Source organism: Homalodisca vitripennis, chromosome 3, assembly GCF_021130785.1.
Source record: "Homalodisca vitripennis isolate AUS2020 chromosome 3, UT_GWSS_2.1, whole genome shotgun sequence".
Classification (NCBI taxonomy): domain Eukaryota; kingdom Metazoa; phylum Arthropoda; class Insecta; order Hemiptera; family Cicadellidae; genus Homalodisca; species Homalodisca vitripennis.
The window spans coordinates 163767833-163787806 of NC_060209.1; the positions used below are offsets into that span (position 1 = coordinate 163767833).

The window sequence follows — 19974 nt, forward strand, 5'->3', positions numbered from 1 at the left end:
ATATAACTACAGACTGCAGGTTTAAAACAGAGTTTACAATTAAATCTGATTTAACTACTTTGAAAACAATTTATTTTTGCCTGTTAAAGAAATTACAACTAAAACTGAATTTTATTACTAACCACTATACATTTGTAATGTGAAATTAATCTAAATAAAGCAACATCCTGAATTTTCTGCTGAATTTACAGTTTACTTTTAACATTTTGAACTGCTACCATTTTGTAACGGATAAAGCTTTTGAAGTGCAGTTTGCGGCATACATACTTCTTTGCTTGACTAGCCCTTTAAAATGATGTGCATATCAACACAAGGTCACATTAAAAATGTTCTACTGACACCTTGTGGACCATTCCTATAGAAGAATAACAGAAAACTGAAAACATCTTAAAGTAGATGTTTGTATACAGTAATCATGTGTGAAGTTTTGTAGCTTCGTCTGATATGGTTACAATAAAATTAAGCCATTCTTGAAATTGCACATAAGATTAGTATTAAAACTTTCGAGCACCACCATTTTGTTTAGGATTAACATTTGAGGTCTAATATGCGGCATGGTGTTCTACTAATTAAAAACTTAAAACCGTATGCACATCAACCTATGCTTACATTTAAGATTTTCTACTGACTTATGGGCCATCACCCTGGAGTGGTGAAGAACTACTTATAGCATAAAAAATTCAATTTTATGCCCTCTGTCACTGTACAGAGTTTAATTTTTGTATGTTTACAAGTACAGAAGATATTAGACCGTTTCAAGACTTTTCAGCACCCCTTTATAGTCACAAAGCACACAATCACAAATAAATAGGGAATATTTTGTATGTAATAGATTTTCCTTTTGATTTATTAATATATCATCTACATAAGCACTTAAGTAAAAAATTTCAAGCACTTAATTAAAATTTTTTTTAAACCAAAGTTTAAAAATTTTATGAAAAAGGCCAACTCACAGATTGTAAATAAAGGCAAGTGATTTAATTTATTTTTACAATATTCTTCTTAATTTCCTGAAAAAAATTATGTATAATAACAGTTTAAAAATAAATAGTATACAAAATTAAATCTGCATTTTTGTATGCGGAGGTAGCAAATAATGGCTAAGCTCTGCATTTGGAGGGTTAAACAATGGTCCTGAAGGACGAACATTACTTTAGTAAATAGTTTGTTAAGTGAAGTGATGAGTATACAAGGTATGTTCAAAAAGTATCACGAATTTTGAATTTTCGCGGGTTACGTATATTCGAATTTTGATTTTTTTGTGGCGTTATGTTGGTACATATGTCTCTCACTTATGTTGACAATTTCGGCCATTTTGAATGTTCAGTTAATTGTCAACAGCTGCTTTGCTTGCACATGTATTGGTTCGTCTTTGATTTTTACCTATTCAAAAAAATGGAACAAAGAACCTGTATCAAATTTTGAGTGAAAAACGAAATTAAGTACGCGGATGCATTCCGAATGTTGACTGTGGCATACGGAGAAGCTACTTTGGACAAAAGCAACACTTATCGGTGGTACAAAATGTTTTCAGAAGGCCGAGAAGATATGAACGACGAAGAGCATGCCGGACGCCCAAGCACTTCAACAATAGACGAAAAAATTGATGAAGTGAAGAAAATTGTATTGGCTAATCGTCGAATCACCGTTAGAGAAATTGCTGAGGACCTAAGATTATCGATTGGCTCGTGCCATTCGATTTTAATCGATAATTTGGGCATGAGACGGGTCACCGCAAAATTCGTACCAAAATTGCTCAATTTCGATCAAAAACAGCATCGCATGAACCTTGCTAATGAGATGTTGGAATCTGTCCGCGACGACCCGAATTTGCTCCAGAGGGTCATAACTGGTGACGAATCGTGGGTTTATGGTTATGACATGGAAACCAAAGCTCAATCATCTCAATGGAAGCTGCCGCACAAACCAAGACCGAAAAAAGCACGCCAAGTTCGGTCGAATGTGAAAGTTTTGCTTACAGTTTTCTTCGATTGCAGGGGTGTGGTGAATCATGAGTTCTTGCCACAAGGTAGAACGGTGAATAAGGAATATTACATGCAAGTTATGCGCAATTTGCACGAAGCAATCCGCCAGAAACGCCCGAATTTGTGGAAAAAACAAAAATTGGCTTTTGCACCATGATAACGCCCCTGCTCACACATCGCTGCTTGTACGCGACTTCTTGGCAAAAACAACACACTAATGATACCGCAGCCACCGTATTCCCCAGATCTGGCCCACTGTGACTTTCTTGTTCCCGAAACTGAAGAGGCCCATGAAAGGACGACGCTACGCCACGATTGACGAGATAGAGACGGCATCGAAGGAGGAGCTGAACAAGATACAAAAAAATTATTTTTTTAAGTGCATCGAAGATTGGAAAAAACGTTGGCACAAGTGTATTATATCCCAGGGGGATTACTTTGAAGGGAACAAAATAGATATTCACGAATAAATAAATAATTTTTGAAAATGCACAAAATTCACGATACTTTTTGAACACACCTCGTACACAGTCAACTAGTTACATCTTTTTTTAACTGAGGCATATAAATTTCATATATTTTTTACAAACTTTTAAGTGTAATAAAATAATTACAGTATTTGTGAAGTAATAAAACAGTTTATTCTTAATAAACATCACCTAGTGACTAATCCAATGATAACCATTCATTAATGTGATTTCCACAAGTACAATAGTTTTCTCTTTGTTGTCTACAAAGGTATATACTGTATTAATTCATGGTTACATTTTTAAATAAATAATGTCTGCTAATAAGACAACAGTGTTCTGTATGTTCATAAATATATATTTTAGCAACAAAATATTGTTTTAAATGAGTTTACCAAATCAACTAATCAAACAATTTAAAATTATGTAAAAGTTCCTTTTATTTGAAATATTTTAGATTCAATGTCTGACATAATTCTAAACTGAATTTTAACAGCAGTATGTATGTGTAACATTAAATGTTGTAAGGTAGGTAAAAAAATCAAAATTGGACTGCATTAGGAGAGATTAAAACTTTCATAATCTTATGAATACCAACCACCAGTCTGCTTAAACTACAGATATTCTCATTTAATCCAAACAATTCCTGTACTTCTAAGTACTGTATTTTAATAGTATTCTGTGTTAAACCACTTATGTATATTGATAACATGAAAGTTAAGTGTGATAATTAGGAATTCCTCTTCTGGAGATGATCTGGAGTAAACATAAAGCAATGGATGGCGCAAAGTATGAAAGAGGTTACCTTTTAGTGGTGGATTCAGGTGATCTGGATGACCTATACCTGACCGTTCTTTTGTAAACATTATCATCTTCTTTGCTTGTGTGAACACTGCAACCAAACATTCCTTTTAGAATACTTAACACTCCCACAGGTTTCTTTATATGTCAAAAGGTCAAATCAACCACTGCCAGTCGCTGTAGACAAAGTTATACAGTTAAAATTGTACAAACTAGTTAGTGTTTCTAGTAAAGACATTAATTTGTCATTTGGTTACACTAGGATTCTAAAGAGTAGAGAGTAACACAAAATTCCCTGATTTCTGGTTTAATGAAGGAAATTAAACAACTACCACTTTGACAAACTAACATTCATGCTCTGCATACATTGTTGTGTACCGTTGGTTTTCTTTAAAAAAGTAACATGTAAAGATTCAACAATAAATTATATTCTTTAGATACAAAAACTAAATTAATTACTGTTAGTAACATGAAAGTTAACAAATATTAAAAATATCTTTTATATGGTTTTGTTTACCTTTCTGAAAATTTCATTAAATCTTGTAAAAATGTATGGAGTGTTAAAAAATATATATATAAATGATGTAATACAATTTAGGCATTGACACAGTGCCTTAAAAATGAAGTCACCTTTCATAGTTATGACAGGATCAGCTTGGGGTTGTAAATTACTAGACTCACACCTCATGGCCTGTGCTTTTTTAAATAATTTTTTTAGAAAACCTTAACTTAAATATCTGTTTTTCATAACTCTTGTTTAAATATTGATTAAGGTATTTAATATGCAATGTTTGACATTAAAATTACTTTTAAAATCTTTTGTTGTATGATCTTTTTTATTATACCCAATGCTACATGTGGCATAAAAATTTAGTAAAATTTAAAAAAGTTGTAAATACATCTTAAAATTGTGCAAAAAATTATTTTTAAGTTAGCTTTATTTTTAAAATTTTCACCCAACTTTTAAAATACAATCATACACGACTAAATCCATTCCTTTATTGTAGGACTACACAATCTGACCAAAATAGCTGTGTAAAATATACAGTACACATTTGTCTTAATACTCTGGTCTGGTTTACTGATTATTAAATGCGCTTGACTATTCATGTCAATCACGTAAAGTAAGTAACCTGCAACAGAACACAATCAATCTATTTACATCTTTCCAACACGTTATAAACAGCACTTACCTGTCAACACTGGGTGTCCGTATCTAACAGTCTATCATGCACTCTTAGCTAACTTTCACCAATAAATCATTTCCGCCCAGTCGTACGTGGCCAAATACAAAAGTTTGTCAAGTCACAATAACAAAAGCACAGACTAATTTATTCTCGGTCAGCAAACGGCCTGCTCTGGTCAGTTGGTGGATTCCCGAGGTACAATGGTACTGTTGTTACCTGGTCTTGATGATCTGCGGGGGAGGGGGCTCGAGAGGGGTTTCATCGCCACCGAAGCTGGTGATGTACTGGATCATGCCAGCGTTGGGAGGCGAGTCGGAACGAGACCTACTCCTGGACTGGGCCTTTGTCACTGTACGTATTAGGTCCGCTATCGGAGCAGCTCTGGTGGCTGCATAGCTGGAAACAAACAAAAGATCATTAGACACTACAAAAAATCCTTTATTTAAAGATTATAAATTTAATACAATTTAGAAAATTGAGAAATCTGAAATTATCAATATTTGATTTGTTAGATTATGTGATTAATGATCCAATGGGAGGCTGACTTATGCATGAAGCAATTATCGCACCACAATCGCTACCTTGATAAGATGGTTCTAAATAACATCTTCTGTATAACCTGTTGTAATTATCTCATTTACTCTTTTTGTTCAGCAAGAACATCTGGGGATAACAGGAATGCGGGTAGTTGCATGTTTGGAGGCCAAATTTGGACAGGGATAGGATATAGAGATACACATTCAATGCTGTTCTCTTGCCAAGAGCACAGGTTGAAAGAGTTTGGACATCCATTATTACCCTGGAATGTACCAACAGAAGCATGGAGTCGTTTGCACATTGATTTTTGTGTACCAACTAAAGGAAAGCATTGGCTTGTCTTGGTGGATGCAACAACTAGATGGTTAGAAATTGAACCAATGGAGCTGTTGATGTTCAAGAAGACAATTCAGATTCTAAAGAGTATTTTCTTTCGTTTCGGAATTCCAAGAACTTTGGTGAGTGAGAGCAGGACACAATTTTCTAGTTTAGAATTTTAGCAGTTCTGCCAGCGGCATAGCATTAACCACATTAACTCAACGCCCAACCACCAAAAGACCAATGAGTTAGCTGAGCAAGAGGTGGGAACTTGTAAGAGAAGGATGAAAGCATCTAGGACCGTGAAGGATTTCAATACGAGAGAAGCAGATTTCATATTCTTGTATAGAAACACACTGCAAAGGATGATAGGAAGGGCCCCTGCTGAACTTATGTTTGGAAGGCATCTTCATAGTCGACTAGATCTCATTAAACCAGATGTTGAGGCAACAGTAGATGACACATTAGTGGTTCAAAAGATCTGCCATAAAAAGAAGGTTAGACTTCGGTGTTCGTTGAAAGAGAGTCTGTAAGGGTATGGCACCCACAGAAGGAGTACTATGTAAATTAGTGTGTGGTAAGGAAGACTGGGGACTACTCATATCTCGTAACAGTGGAGGTAGGGGTAGTCAGGAGAAAGTTTGGACACCAGCTTAAAAAGAAAACACAGAACAAGGATCTTAAGGGGGGAAAAATGTAATATCACTGCCATAATTATTATCATTAAGAAAAAATCAGAAGACTTCAGAAAATAAGATACGAAAATGACTGCTAATCCATAGTTTTAAAAATAAAATATTTTTTATATTTTGATGATTTCCACACTTAACACTGCTAAAAGGTATTTGCATAGCTAAGTCAAATTTTGGTCACTAACTTAAACAAGTACTGTCATCAATTCTTATGTCTAAAGCAAGAAAATAGATTGTATCTAAACATTATATATACCTTGGTGGGCTAAGTTTTCTTCCAAGAAGCTTTTTCTCCCTGAAAGCTCTTCGCTCCCTTCGAGACTTTCTACCCTGGTAACAATAAGTGTTTCGAATAATTAACTTAAGAAACTTGAATAAATCTTTCAATATAAAATTCATAAGTGAACTTTATGTGCAACTACTAATTAGATACTATTTTGTACAAAAACTTTAATTATAAATGCTTAACATTGATACTAAGACAAATTTAATAATAAAATTCTCAATTTTAATGCAGAAAATACTTGGTCAAATATCAGAATTCCACATAGAAAAAACATTAACTAAATGTCATGTATCAGGAAGTAAAACCCCAACTTATTGAAAATTTGTAATTTTCTCATTATCTTAATTTATTTGTGTTTTATACATAATAAAAAAATAATGTACGCCAATAAACTACTTTTAGAAATGTTAGAATAGCATTAAAAAACTGAGTAAACTAATACCACCGAAACTACTTAGAAAAGAATTCTTTGTTTAGCGAGAGATAATCACAGAACCAAAGCAGATGATGTTTTAGAAAAGTAAAGTGATTTTGTTCTAAAACTTAATATGTAATGTCAGGGATATGAGTAGTGGAAAATTCAGAAAGTCGTTAAATAGTTATAAAAAATATATGTTTTAAGTTCTGATATGTAGATCTTTACTATACAAACATATAGTTTCTTCATACTATTATAAATATTATATTGATCTATGTACACCTGGTTTGCTCCCATACGATTTTGATAGATGTAACATATCCTACATATAGCTACAAAGTTAGTAAAAAAAATATGATGTTCAGACAACTTCTATCATGTTCACAATCTATAAACATATAGGCCTACTATGTTTTCAAAGTTACTAGAACCTAATTAGGCCAATCTTCGTAGAAACAAATATAAGTTCATGAAAAAATTACATTGTTCAGATTGTTTGTTATCTTGACAAGACAAGACAGGAATTTCTTTATTTTCACATTCATCAAGAAGGAAATGGCGTCAAATACATGGTATCTTAAAATTCCCAGGTTTGTTGTCATCAACTGCCTAGGTCTTCCACATTCTCTGCGAGTCGGCTCTCCAATTCAAGAATTCTTTTACTGAGTAAAAGGGTCTCTCTTGGAACCAGGAGTGCAGGCTTTTCTTCAACTTCCTTCCTTCCATTTTCATCAGCTCATCAGGGAGATTATTGAAGAATTTTGCTCCAGTATAGGTTGGTTTTGTTTCAGAGAGAGTTAACTTGTGGATCGGCAAAGTATAGTTATTGGCATGCCTAGTATTGTAAGAGTGAATGTCTTGGTGGGACATTATGAGTTGTAGCTATCACAATCCACTCTACAATATAAAGGCTGACTACAGTTGATAACCTCCACTCTTTGAATACCTCTCTACAGCTCTCTCTATATCCCAAAGCCGGCCATGATTCTTAGAGCCTTTTTTTGAAGAATGAGGATTCGTTGGAGATTTCTTTCAGTTTAACCACCCCAAACCGCTGAGCCACATGAGGCTTTCAAACAGAGCATGATAGGCTGTTATTGTGGCTTTTGTCATGCTTATAGCTTTCATCCTTTTTATGGCATAAATTGCTTAACTAAGCTTAAGGCATAAGTTATCAATATGATTTAGCCAAGAGAGTTTGTCATCAACAATGATTCCAAGATAATTGGTTGAGCTGACAGATTGAAGATTTGGTAGATCTGAAATGTCATCCTTCTTGTTCCCAAATGAAACTTGTTTCGTCTTTGATTCATTGAAAACCAAGTCATTGTTTCTACAGTAGTCCATAGCAATGTTAACAGCAATGTATGAATTTATTTCTAGATTTTCCACTGAGTTATTGGCAGTTAATAGCATAGAATCGTCAGCATACGTGACTAAATTACTGTATGAATGTAAAACCTTAGGAAAATCATTAGTAAATAATATAAAAAGTACAGGCCTCAACACAGATCCTTGCGGTACACTACAATCCATTGACAGGACCTCAGATCTTGAAATTGTATGTATATATATATATATATATATATATATATATATATATACACACACGAGGGCTGTTCGGAAAGTTGATTACGTTTTGCGCTGTGGCCGCCAGGGGCGGGACTAGCGCGGCCATCTTGGTGTCAGGACGTCCCAATGCTCAGTGGCTATCCAGCCGTGCTAGCGGGAAGTTCGTGTTGTAACGCGTCTAGTCACAGTGCGTAGTAGTCAGTGTTTGAAATGTCTGCCGCAATTGAAAATCCCGCCAACTGTGAGGTGCGCGCGCAGTAATTAGGTTTTTGACTGCCAAAAACTGTAAGCCTATAGAAATCTATCGGCAGTTGTGTGAAGTTTATGGGAACAACATTATCACTTAAGGCGGAGTGCGACAATGGGTCATTAAGTTTAAAAATGGCCGAACAAATGTTCATGACGAAGAGCGAAGTGGAAGACCCAGCATAGTGACTGACGAACTTGTTGAGAAAGTTGACGCAAAGGTCCGAGAAAATCGACGGTTAACCATAACGGAACTCTCGCTTAGTTTCCCTCAAATTTCACGAACTTTGTTATACGAAATCGTCACTGATAAGCTTGGCTTCCACAAGTTTTGTGCAAGATGGGTACCGAAAATCCTGACCGACGTCCACAAAAACCAGCGCAATTTTGGATGCTTACGACAAAGAGGGTGAATCACTACTCGATCGCATCGTAACTGGCGATGAAACATGGGTGAAACACAAGTTCACCTCACAAACCAAGAAAATGTTTGCAAACGATGTCGGCAAGAAAGGTTATGGCGACGGTTTTTTGGAACAAGAAAGGTGTAATTCTTGTTGGTTTCTGGAACGAGGCACTACAATCAACTCAGAAAGGTATTGCCAAACGTTAAACAACCTCAGAAGAGCGATCCAAAACAAGCGTAGGGGAAAGTTGAGCTCGAAAATTCTGTTGATTCACGATAACGCTCGACCTCACAAGGCAAATCGCACACGTGAAGTTCTCGAATCATTCCAGTGGGAGTTGTTTCCTCATCCACCATACAGCCCGGATCTTGCACCAAGTGACTACCACTTGTTCCCAACAATGAAGAAGTGGCTGGCAACGCAGCGCTTTGACGACGACGCAGAGCTGCAGCAAGAAGTGACAAACTGGTTGAAGACACAGGCGGCAGAATTTTATGAGGAAGGCATTGTCAAGCTCATCCATCGATATGATAAGTGCCTAAATTTGAATGGCGACTATGTTGAAAAGTAGTATTTAAGTGTGGCTTTCATATGTATATAATAAAAATTGTTTCCTATACTTTGTTAATTTTTAATTCCAAAACGTAATCTACTTTCCGAATAGCCCTCGTATATATATATATATTTATTTATTTAAATTCACTTCTGGTCAATATATTTCTAGTACTATAGTTGATTTTGTTTTGTTGCCCAAATCATGAAAATATATAATAAGTAGTCTACTTCCGGTACTTGTAATTTACTACCAGTGTATGGAGAGAATGGAAAATCCATCTAAGTTCATGCAAAAGTTTGTAATAGGTTTTGCTGACATAAGTCTTGTTGTTTTTCAAACTGTAGTCTAGGAAGGAATGGCCATTGAGGCATGTTAATGTCCATATCTGTTTTCCTTTATCCAAAATAAAAATGCCATATCACAAAGTTAAGGAAGCCAATCAGTAACGAGTATGTTATGTGAAAAACATTCAGATTTTTGTTTATTGCGGTAGGTTTAATAACAGTGTTTATACAGTATTTCCAATGCATTAAATGGTTTTAATTTTGTCACTGGTACCAGCTGTGGTAAATGTTAGATAATAACCTTGTCTTTGGTATCTGCGCTAGCTACACTACTGCCCAAGCACTGCATACCTAATATTTGCTAAAATTTTAATTTAAACAAATTTTTTGCACGCTTATGCTTAAAAAGTCATCAGCTGTTTAATGTCAGTTGAATTTGGATTATGTTTAATGAATATTATGATGATTTTCCCAAATTCAAAGACATTTTGTTAGCTTTTCCAATTATTTTCTGTATAAAGACATATTTCGAACTTCAACAAATCTTTTTAAAAAGAATTTGCCCAATTAGTCCAGCCATTCTCAAGATTAGTGCTTAGCAATTCCTTATCACTTTCAGTGCAGGATTTAGTTAGTATTTGGTTCACTTTTATTATGTAGGTTAACAGCACGCTAGATTGATATTAATACTACTCTCAATTGATTAGCCTACATGATTTTAACCAACTGAAAATCTACTGAAGTGAAGTAATTTAATTTTTCAGGAGGGTAAAAGAAAAATTATGCCTCACAAGAACTGTTTACATAAGCAACAGTTGTAGTCATAGATACATTTACTTGTGTATTTATTTCTATTCATGAAAAGGTTAATCATCATCGTAAAGTTAACAACTTTTCAGATCATTTCAAGTCAAAGGTAGGAAAAAATTATAAATTTTACCCTTTTAACCCCGGCCATTATATTAGGTGGTGTCCCAAAAAAAAACCCAAGCCATTTTTAGACAAAATGTATGAGTTTTGTAAACAACTCATAACTAGACTATATTTTAAGTTATCAGATCAGGCTAATTATTTTTTGTTAAACGTAGTATACAGAAATATGAAAAACCCAAATATGTGATATTATGAAATTTTTAAAAATATGTATATTAATAAAACAAATTAAAATTTTAAGTTTGTTAATGAAAACCATTTAACTAAAATAATATTTTACACACTAATATTTATTCATGTTATGTTACATTTAATTATTAATCTAAGGAAACAAAAGTTATAGGCCTTTCAGTTTTTTTTATTATAGTTTTTTTTTATTTTCAGAAATGTCAAGATAGCTATCACTCAAAATAATGTAGTAGGCGTGTTACAAAATAAACAATCATGTGGTTAGGGACAGTTGACCTTGACCAATCTTCAAAATTAAACAAACTGCAAAATGTGATGAAACTATTGTACTTGTCAGATTTGACGTTGAACCGCTTCACCGAAGTGCTAAATCCAGAAACGGTTAAAATAATTAAGGAATCTCTCTAGATAACGCCAAATTGGCTTAGAGAAGATCGCACTAAAAGAAGTGCAGAAGAAGCAAAAGTTATGGTGAAACGTGATGATGTATGAACAGCTCGGTCCCATGGCAAAGAAGCTTAGATTCTTCAAAATTTTAAATCACGGATACCCTAGCATTAAGTTTACCACATAAGTTGAAAATAACAGACGTTTACCATTTTTTGATATAATGACAATGAAAAAAAATCAAAAAGGAGTATAGGACATTTAGTGTACAAGAAACCAACATGCACATAGACTGAAAAATATCCTAAACTGCCCTATTTGTCTTATATTCAAGTAACAGATGACAAAATTGAGAGGATATTAAGGAGACAAAAGATAAAAACTGTATTTAAGCCAGCACAAAAACTCTAGAGAAGAAGAACTCACTGAGCTCTGAGAACTTTCACTGAATTCTTAGAGTCCTTTAGAGCTCAGTAAAGGGCAAGGTTACACTGTGTATGCATGGAGTATATAAAATCTATGTAGTTGTGGTTCAGTTTACATTTAAGAAACAAAATATTTAATATTTACTTGAATTCATGAACACATTAGGCACATGGAAAATTAACAATAGCTGAATATAGTTATAAAACCATATCATACATAAAACATAAGTACTTGCAAAAATTCCATACTATTATCCAAAAATAACAAAAGACACCTTAGAAATAATTAAGAAAGAACACAACTTCTAAAAAGCAACTACATTTTATACTGTAAACACAGTTTTTGGAATACTGTATGCAATTTTTTCATTTAGTTTCTATGAGAGTGTCTAAAGGTATTGTGTACTTTTAACACAGTTTTTACTGTTATCCTTGTCTTCTAATTTTTTCTCATAATCCCGGCTCATAAGGGATTGACATAAAGCCAAATTTATCTCTGTTCTGATTTACTGACTCAGGAATGATTTTTTGGTTCGTTTTCATTTGCTTATTATCGATTGAGGGTATCCATTACGTCTAAGATCCGATTCCACTTTCTTAAATTCCTGTTTTAATCCATCTGAGCATGGATTAATCTATTTTTAATCTATGTTATCTGAGCATGCATACTCTTTGCTCTGTCAAATAACAAGTAGGTTATTGATAGATTTTTAATGCTTAATTTTTAAACAAATACTACAATAATTATGAAATTGATTTAATAAATAATTAGTCTTTTATTTCAGTTATGTGGGTCAGTTGATGTGTTCCTTGGACATAAAAAGCCTACAAAAATAAAATTTCATAATTATTGGAGAGTTTTGTTTTATAAATTAAGTATTTGATTCCAATAAGAAGCTGGTAAAATGTAGATTTTTAATGGTTTGATTAATAGTGTATGAAGTGTGAAGTGTGTGTAATAGTGTGTGTTTTCTTTTAAGAACATCCCTATCTCTTAATACAAAAACGTAAAAAGCTTATTTTGGACTTTCTCTTCCATTGTGAGGCGGATGGAATACTATTAATGCCATTCAAAAACGCTTTTGAATTTAGTGTCTCCATGAAGAAAAACAACAAAAGTATCATCCAGTTATTTTCACCAAATCTTTAGTTTGAACTGAGCTGAAGCCATGAGGCTTTTTGCCCAAATTCCTCCATAAATATATTGGTGAAAATACGAGACAGTGGAGAAACCATTGTCATTTCCTCATTTTGATAGTCAATTTGAACCTCTAAATCAAAATAATTGCATTGGGCGCATGGTTCTACAGTTCCATTATTATTGGCAAGGGAAGTTTTAAGTTTGGTCTCTTCTGAAATGTGATTCATTGATTTCGAGTTCCAGGAACTGGTACATTAGTGAACAGACTTTCAACGTCAAATGTGCTCTAATGTATTCAGTCTATAGTAATCTCATAACTTCAACTGCAAAACGTAAGTAGCATTACATTTTTCTTCATTTTATACAAGATAGGAGTCATTCAATCAGTCCATAGCTACCAGGGCTTTTCAATTAATTCAATATAGTACTGTATATATTACAGTAAATTAAAATAAATATAAATAGTATAGTATATATTTAACTATTCATATAAATAAATATCATGAAATTCAAATTATTCCTTTTCAGCTCTTTCTAATAAACATTTATAGTTAAAATGTATTAATAAGTAAACATTACTGTATATTTTAAAATAATAAATGAGTCAATCGATAAGTTTATTCATGCTATGTACAATTTACAGTAGAATGTGTCAATACATTTTTTTTTAATTTGATGAATTTCATTGAAATATTTTTGTCCAGCAAATAATTATAAAAAGGAAAATATTGAAAATTATTTTTTAAGATCTTTTATAACTGCAATGAAGTAATTAAATTGTAATGAGCATTCAATTAGGGTGTATTTTTATTTTGTGTCAAGTTGAATAGTACTTGCTTGTGAAGTAATTTTCATGATGTATTAAGTTGTCTGCCTTATATAAAATTGCATACTGTATTAATATTTGCCATAAGTTTTGGGATGTAACTTAATGTTCTGTACTAAACTTGATGTGTATTGATTGCATGCAATGTAAATTTGCAATCACTCTTTTCTTGTAGTATTACACTGGCATTAGCTTGGATGAATTTTCAAATATCAATGTTTAGATTGAGAGGTTGTTAATAAAATTTCAAGTTTTTAATAACAATTTTCTATGTTTCCGATTATGACTACGGGAATTGACTTTTTTTGCCAGCAGCAACTGTATAATGCATTAGAAACGACCCAGTCCTTAAATTTAGACAAACATTCTTTATAATTTTCAAATAAATACTAGACAACCTTTAAAAATTATATACATACACACATATATTTTCTTTTCTTAATTTAGTGTTTCAGTACTTAATCTTTGTATCCTTGAATGTCTTATACCCTCTTGTATCCTGAATTTGTCATGAAAACTTCATACATACAATTTGGTACTTGCCATTCAGAAACATTTATTTATAATACTTTAAATCATTTAGAATTTATTCAGTGTCTTTGGAATGAATTTAGATAACCCTTCCAAAGAATTTAAACATTGTTAAACAGTTTCCATCAAAATCCATAACACTTTTAACCATTTATAGCATTCTCAAAGAGATAATTACAATTAATTTAGAAACTATGCATTCTTTATAAAGCCTAAGATATTTGTCTATTGCTATTCCTACAATAAATTATTAATCTTCAGGCCTAGAAAATAAACAAGTTTATTGAAACAATAACAAATTCCAAGAGGAATCACAACATGGTTATTACAACTGATTTAATTGGTTGAACAATGAAATGTATTGTTACTTTACAAAACAAATGTAAAACAAGACATGCTCCTGTAACAGTAATTTCTTCCCAAAATCAAGCGTCTTTCAGAATTTAACAAGATAATTGTGTTACCGAGAACATGGCTTTTTCCTCTTCCCGTTCCCTCGCAATTTTAAGATTTTCAGCTTCCTCTACATCCTTGGTGAGGAAACTGAAGAAGTCATTGCTCATCATGCCATAGGACAGGGCCGAGGCGTTCATCTCGTGTGCCTGAGCTGAGCTGATCTTGTTCACATCCACACACAGGTCTGCACACATAACAACCAATTACAATACTTGGCTTCTTTCAATAGAACTTCAAGAATACTTTTATACTACATTAAGGTATTTTAAATACATAATCCCCTAAATGATAAATGATAATGATAAATGGTATTTTAGTGATCTTGTGTAACAATAGGGGGTTAAAATTTGACCACAACTACTGTCACAAAAACAAATTGATTTTTCAACTAACAGCATAAAAATACACTTATAGACATGCATTGATAAAATGAGCTATTTCAATTTTCTTTTAAAGTTGCCACTTTTCGTCATGTCAGATTTTAATTTTAATTAACCCTTTAGAGACCAACGTCTAATCCATCGGACGTTTAGAAAATGTACATTTAAATATCAATAAAATATAGTATTCATGTATTATTTACTAACCATTGTACCAAGATGCAACAATCACCAAATAAGGAAAGAGATATAATCATTTTTATACTCTGTGCACTCATGATTAGACTGTGTGTTCTGTTCCATTGACATTAAAATTTGTTGATAAATTAAGCAAAATTAGAGTGATTTACAACTTACGTCAACTACATTCATATAAATTAGCCTACATGTATTCGGTATCAAATATTAAAAAACACAATCTTTTTATGAACACAAGTACACACAAGTTTTTAACCCCCAAGTACTAACAGGCACGATCAGGCTGAGTAACATGCATGTGTCCACGATGCTAAAGTCTTAATCAAGCTGAAATAAATGTTAATTGGTTTAGCATGTTATGTCACCACTCACTCATTTTACTTTTGATTTACTTATTTTTTTACTTTTGTCCTGTACAACAAAAGACAAGTGTTTGATATTTTATATCACAACTAAATATACAATATATTTAGTTATCAATACAGGTAGGTGTTTAAATATACTTTTACATTGTTCAATATACTTTCCTAAATAAAATTATATATATATATATATATAAGTCCCAGTTTTATGACAAAGTTAACAGTAAACAAAAAAGGTGAGTAGTATGCACAAGATAATAAAAATGACAACCCTTCCCACGCTGTAGACGGATATATTAGATTGGTAGACTTTGACCAAAACGCCAAATACAGTTATATCCAATATTATAGATTATGTCTCTTGTAGAGTTTTTAGTTAACAAAAGGCCTTTGAAATGCTTGGTGCAAGCTCCGTGCTTAGTATCGCGGTAGCCAAGGAAGTATTTATAAACGTCCTTGACTCTGCGGAAGGGGAAGGGGAGCACCCTTTGTCTAACTCCGACCACCTGCTCGTCAGTTCTGCGTCTCCTCCAAAGCCATAACCAAGCAAATCCATTGCGTGTATTACTGCTTCTTGGTTGTCACGATTGTGCACGTCTACTAGGTATCTCATTATTGTTCTTTATCAAGTGGTAGTGTTGTGATTAGTTTGAAGTCTCGTATTTATCTTGTTTTATAGTAAAATCTATTTGAAATGAACAGTTTTGTAAATAGTTCTTTTTTTATTTTTACAATAAATACACTAATTTTAAGTACAATGCCCTGTTTTATATTTTTTTGCTTTTACCTTTTATAATTTAGTTATAATAAAAATTTGCTTTGAACTTTAACAACAACATTTTTTTACTTGTCTTGAAGTTATAGGAAAATTAATGATTTATCGTAACGTACTGAGAAAAATGTAAACAGTACTCAGAGGGTTATAATCCCAGTAGGCTTGATAAAAACAAGAATTAAGTGAAAAAAACTACCAAAGTCAATGTCACTGTCATCGTCATCATCATCATCCTCGTTCTCTTCTTCACTTGAGTCTTTCTCCTCCTTGGCAGGTTCCCCAGCAGCTGCCGGTGCTGCAACTGTCCCCCCTTCACTGTAGTTGTACCCGATTGCTGCCCCCACCACTTTCTTCTTGCCCTCTATTGGTTGCGGTTCTGTCTTCTCCACTGGCCCGAACTGCTCCTCGATATTCAGCTGATGCAGAAACTTATCTTCACTTACTATAAACACACACATACAAAACTTAGCAAATTATCATGTTAAAAGTTTCTATCTAGTCCAAGATTAGTGCAATACCTAACCTAATTACTACACTAGGTACTTTATAGGTTATACAAATGTCAATCACTCCAAATTTTATGGATTAATATGTAAGATTATTTATTACATAACTTGAACCATCTCCTTATAGTAAAACCTTAAATAAAGTTAAAAGCAATATTAGTTTGAGCACATTAAATTTATGAAATTAGCTTTATAAGATGACTTTAATGAATGTAGTGTTAAAAATAAATCTAATATCAAAAAATTAACTTTCAAAAATAAAATACTAAAAGAACAAAATGTTGTGGTAAGAAGTGCAATTTGACCTTTTACATACCTTCAAAACGTATAAAGTGTTTTAACCCTTTACTGCATCTTCTACCAGCATAAAAACCCCATATTATTCTTATACATTGACATTAACATAATGATACTTGAATGATGCTAAAATAGAAAATTTTAATAGTACATGTTCTAATACAAATATATTCTTCTCATATCAATAAGTCAATGAGCTAATTTCTTGTTATCACCAGTTATTTATAAAAATAGCTCAGAGGTAAAAAAATAAACTTTTAATTCATAAAAGATTCCTACCCAGAGTTCAGGTGATGTTAATAAAAAATATTTATTAATTTATAACAAATGCTAAAATATATATATACAACTTTACCAATAATATTTTCATTTTTTTAGTGAAGGCATTAACAACAAATTAATCTACTTTATTTCCTGCTGTAGTCCAGTGGTAGGATGTCAGAGTAACCAACAAAAGAGTTGAAGTAAACAACGGAGGAATCTCTGACTACTATAGTTCTATAGTCTTGCTACTGCGTCCCCTACTTCGTGTACTACTGTAGTCCAGTGATAGAATGTCAGAATGACCAACCAAGGAGTTGGAGTAAACAACAAAAGAATCGCTGGTTATTACAGTACTACAATCTTGCTACTGAGCCAATGCCCTGGTACTTTTACTCACCTACTTTGGGTTCTGTTGTAGTTCAGTGGTAGAATCTCAGACTAACCAACAAATTGAGTAGGAGGAAACAACAGTTTAATCACTGGCTACTACAGCACTGCAATCGTACTACTGAGCCAATGCCCTGGTACTTTTACTCACCTACTTTATGTTCTGCTGTAGTTCAGTGGTAGAATCTCAGACTGACCAACAAATTGAGTAGGAGTAAACAACAGTTTAATCACTGGCTACTACAGCACTGCAATCGTACTACTGAGCTAATGCCCTGGTACTTTTACTCACCTACTTTATGTTCTGCTGTAGTTCAGTGGTAGAATCTCAGACTGACCAACAAATTGAGTAGGAGTAAACAACAGTTTAATCACTGGCTAATACAGCACTGCAATCGTACTACTGAGCCAATGCTCTGGCACTTTTACTCACCTAATACAGCTGTTATAGGATGAAGGTGGAGTGGTACAATAATGATAAAAGTTGAAGAATACAAAATCTTTACCTCCCAAAAAATCATTCTGAGCCAAAATACGATAACGTTCATAGTTTATGTATCGCTCTTCAGCTGTAAGTTCATCATCTTCCTCTCTGGATTTCACTTCCGGAATGTAGTCAAGGTGGGCTCTAACATCGAACCTATCAATCAGGATATCCTGGTTCCCCTGCCAAGACATCCTGTACAGATAGTTTAAGTCAATTTCATTTTACAGTAGAAGCCGTATTACCGACACCTGAGGGACCAATGCTTGATCATACAAGAAAAAAGTCACTGTAACACATCATAATGAGTCTAATGTTATTTGTAGCCATTTATGTTTGTTTCATAGTCAATACAATTCATTTATATTCCACTCCGTTCATTGTGTGAATTAATTGTACAACATACAATACACTAAACTCTAAAAAGTGGTTCACAATAAACCATAAGTAATACTAAGTATAAAAAATTATACAGCACACGAAATGACAAAGTGTCTTTCAATGTTATAACACTGTAAGTACAGCTAAATCTGTGTGGCTCATTTCCAGGAGTGGCAATGGTTAAGCCGATGGGCAGTTCACATGAGGGTACCTACTGTAGGTACAATGGCCAATTAAACAATAGTAGGTACATTAAAACAAGTAGGTTATCTAAAAAGTAAAGATCATGACCAAATTGTACAGCCACTATGACTGAAAACTCGACAGTTAATTACTTCCCCTGCCTTAGTCAAACTCAAATACTGCCATGATTTACAATGCCATGTGTAAAGTTTGTATACCCCTCATTTTTTTAATTGGCAGCTTCAATACAACCGATTACCAAGTTATTCAGCATCGGCTTAAATTACGGTAAAAATCATTTTGTGATAGAATAAAGGATATCTATAACATTTAATGAAGGAGGAATAAATATTGTACTTGACAAACATTAAGTTTAAAATCAAAGCTCTGAGAGAAAAATGTAAATTTAATTATAAGCCATAAGTTTGAATGAACTTGAAATGACACAACGAAAAAAAGAGATAATTGATTTTCATCTTTATGGCACTCTACAGACATGTATTAGCCTTTTAAAAATATCAAGCTAAAAAGGAATAACCCACCATTCCAACTGTCAATAATTCTCACATCATTATTGAGAATTACTTTTTTACCAAAGAACTAAAGTTTGAAAGATGAAAAGGAAATTTTTCTTGGAATGATTAATGCAAATAAAACTAAAAATAGTCAGAATGGGGAACAAAATTGACATGCTTAATCACCTACTGCACTCCAGCAGTCCAGATGTAGTTGGACTAACTTAGCATGGTCTTAAGTAAAGTGAAATTTTAAATGTCAGGTTGTTAAAATACACACTTGTGACTGCTTACAGTAGAGAAACCCACATCAAGGGAGATGTTGCTATACAGGGTGAGTGGCTCTTGGTGTGACAAAATGTTTTGGGTTATAATGCAATGTAAATGTGATACAATGGCGGTTATAAAAAAGTCAAACTCCAAAAATTAGGTCTGAAATGAATTATTTTCAGTTTTTCTTAAAAACCCGTGTTTTTGTACGTAAATCTTTAGATTTAGATTATCCGATAAATTTTCAATTTGAAAAAGTTATCGGTTCAAACGGTAAGAAAAGAAAATTAACCCTTCAAGGCGGGAGTATTTAAATGCAAGCCGGACC

The 19974-nt window shown here is 33.2% G+C and overlaps 1 protein-coding gene across 2 annotated transcripts in view; it reads right to left on the minus strand.

The window, feature by feature from the left end:
- The window catches only part of LOC124357733 (CLK4-associating serine/arginine rich protein), a 59502-nt gene that overhangs the window by 21221 nt on the left and 18307 nt on the right, over nucleotides 1-19974 (minus strand). For both annotated transcript variants that reach the window (XM_046809747.1, XM_046809746.1), the window contains exons 4-9: nucleotides 18320-18492; nucleotides 16556-16801; nucleotides 14653-14828; nucleotides 6244-6317; nucleotides 4657-4836; nucleotides 3258-3344 (exon numbers count right to left, since the gene is read on the minus strand). In XM_046809747.1, the coding sequence (XP_046665703.1) occupies nucleotides 3258-3344; nucleotides 4657-4836; nucleotides 6244-6317; nucleotides 14653-14828; nucleotides 16556-16801; nucleotides 18320-18492 (936 nt within the window). The remainder of the gene's footprint in view (nucleotides 1-3257; nucleotides 3345-4656; nucleotides 4837-6243; nucleotides 6318-14652; nucleotides 14829-16555; nucleotides 16802-18319; nucleotides 18493-19974) is intronic.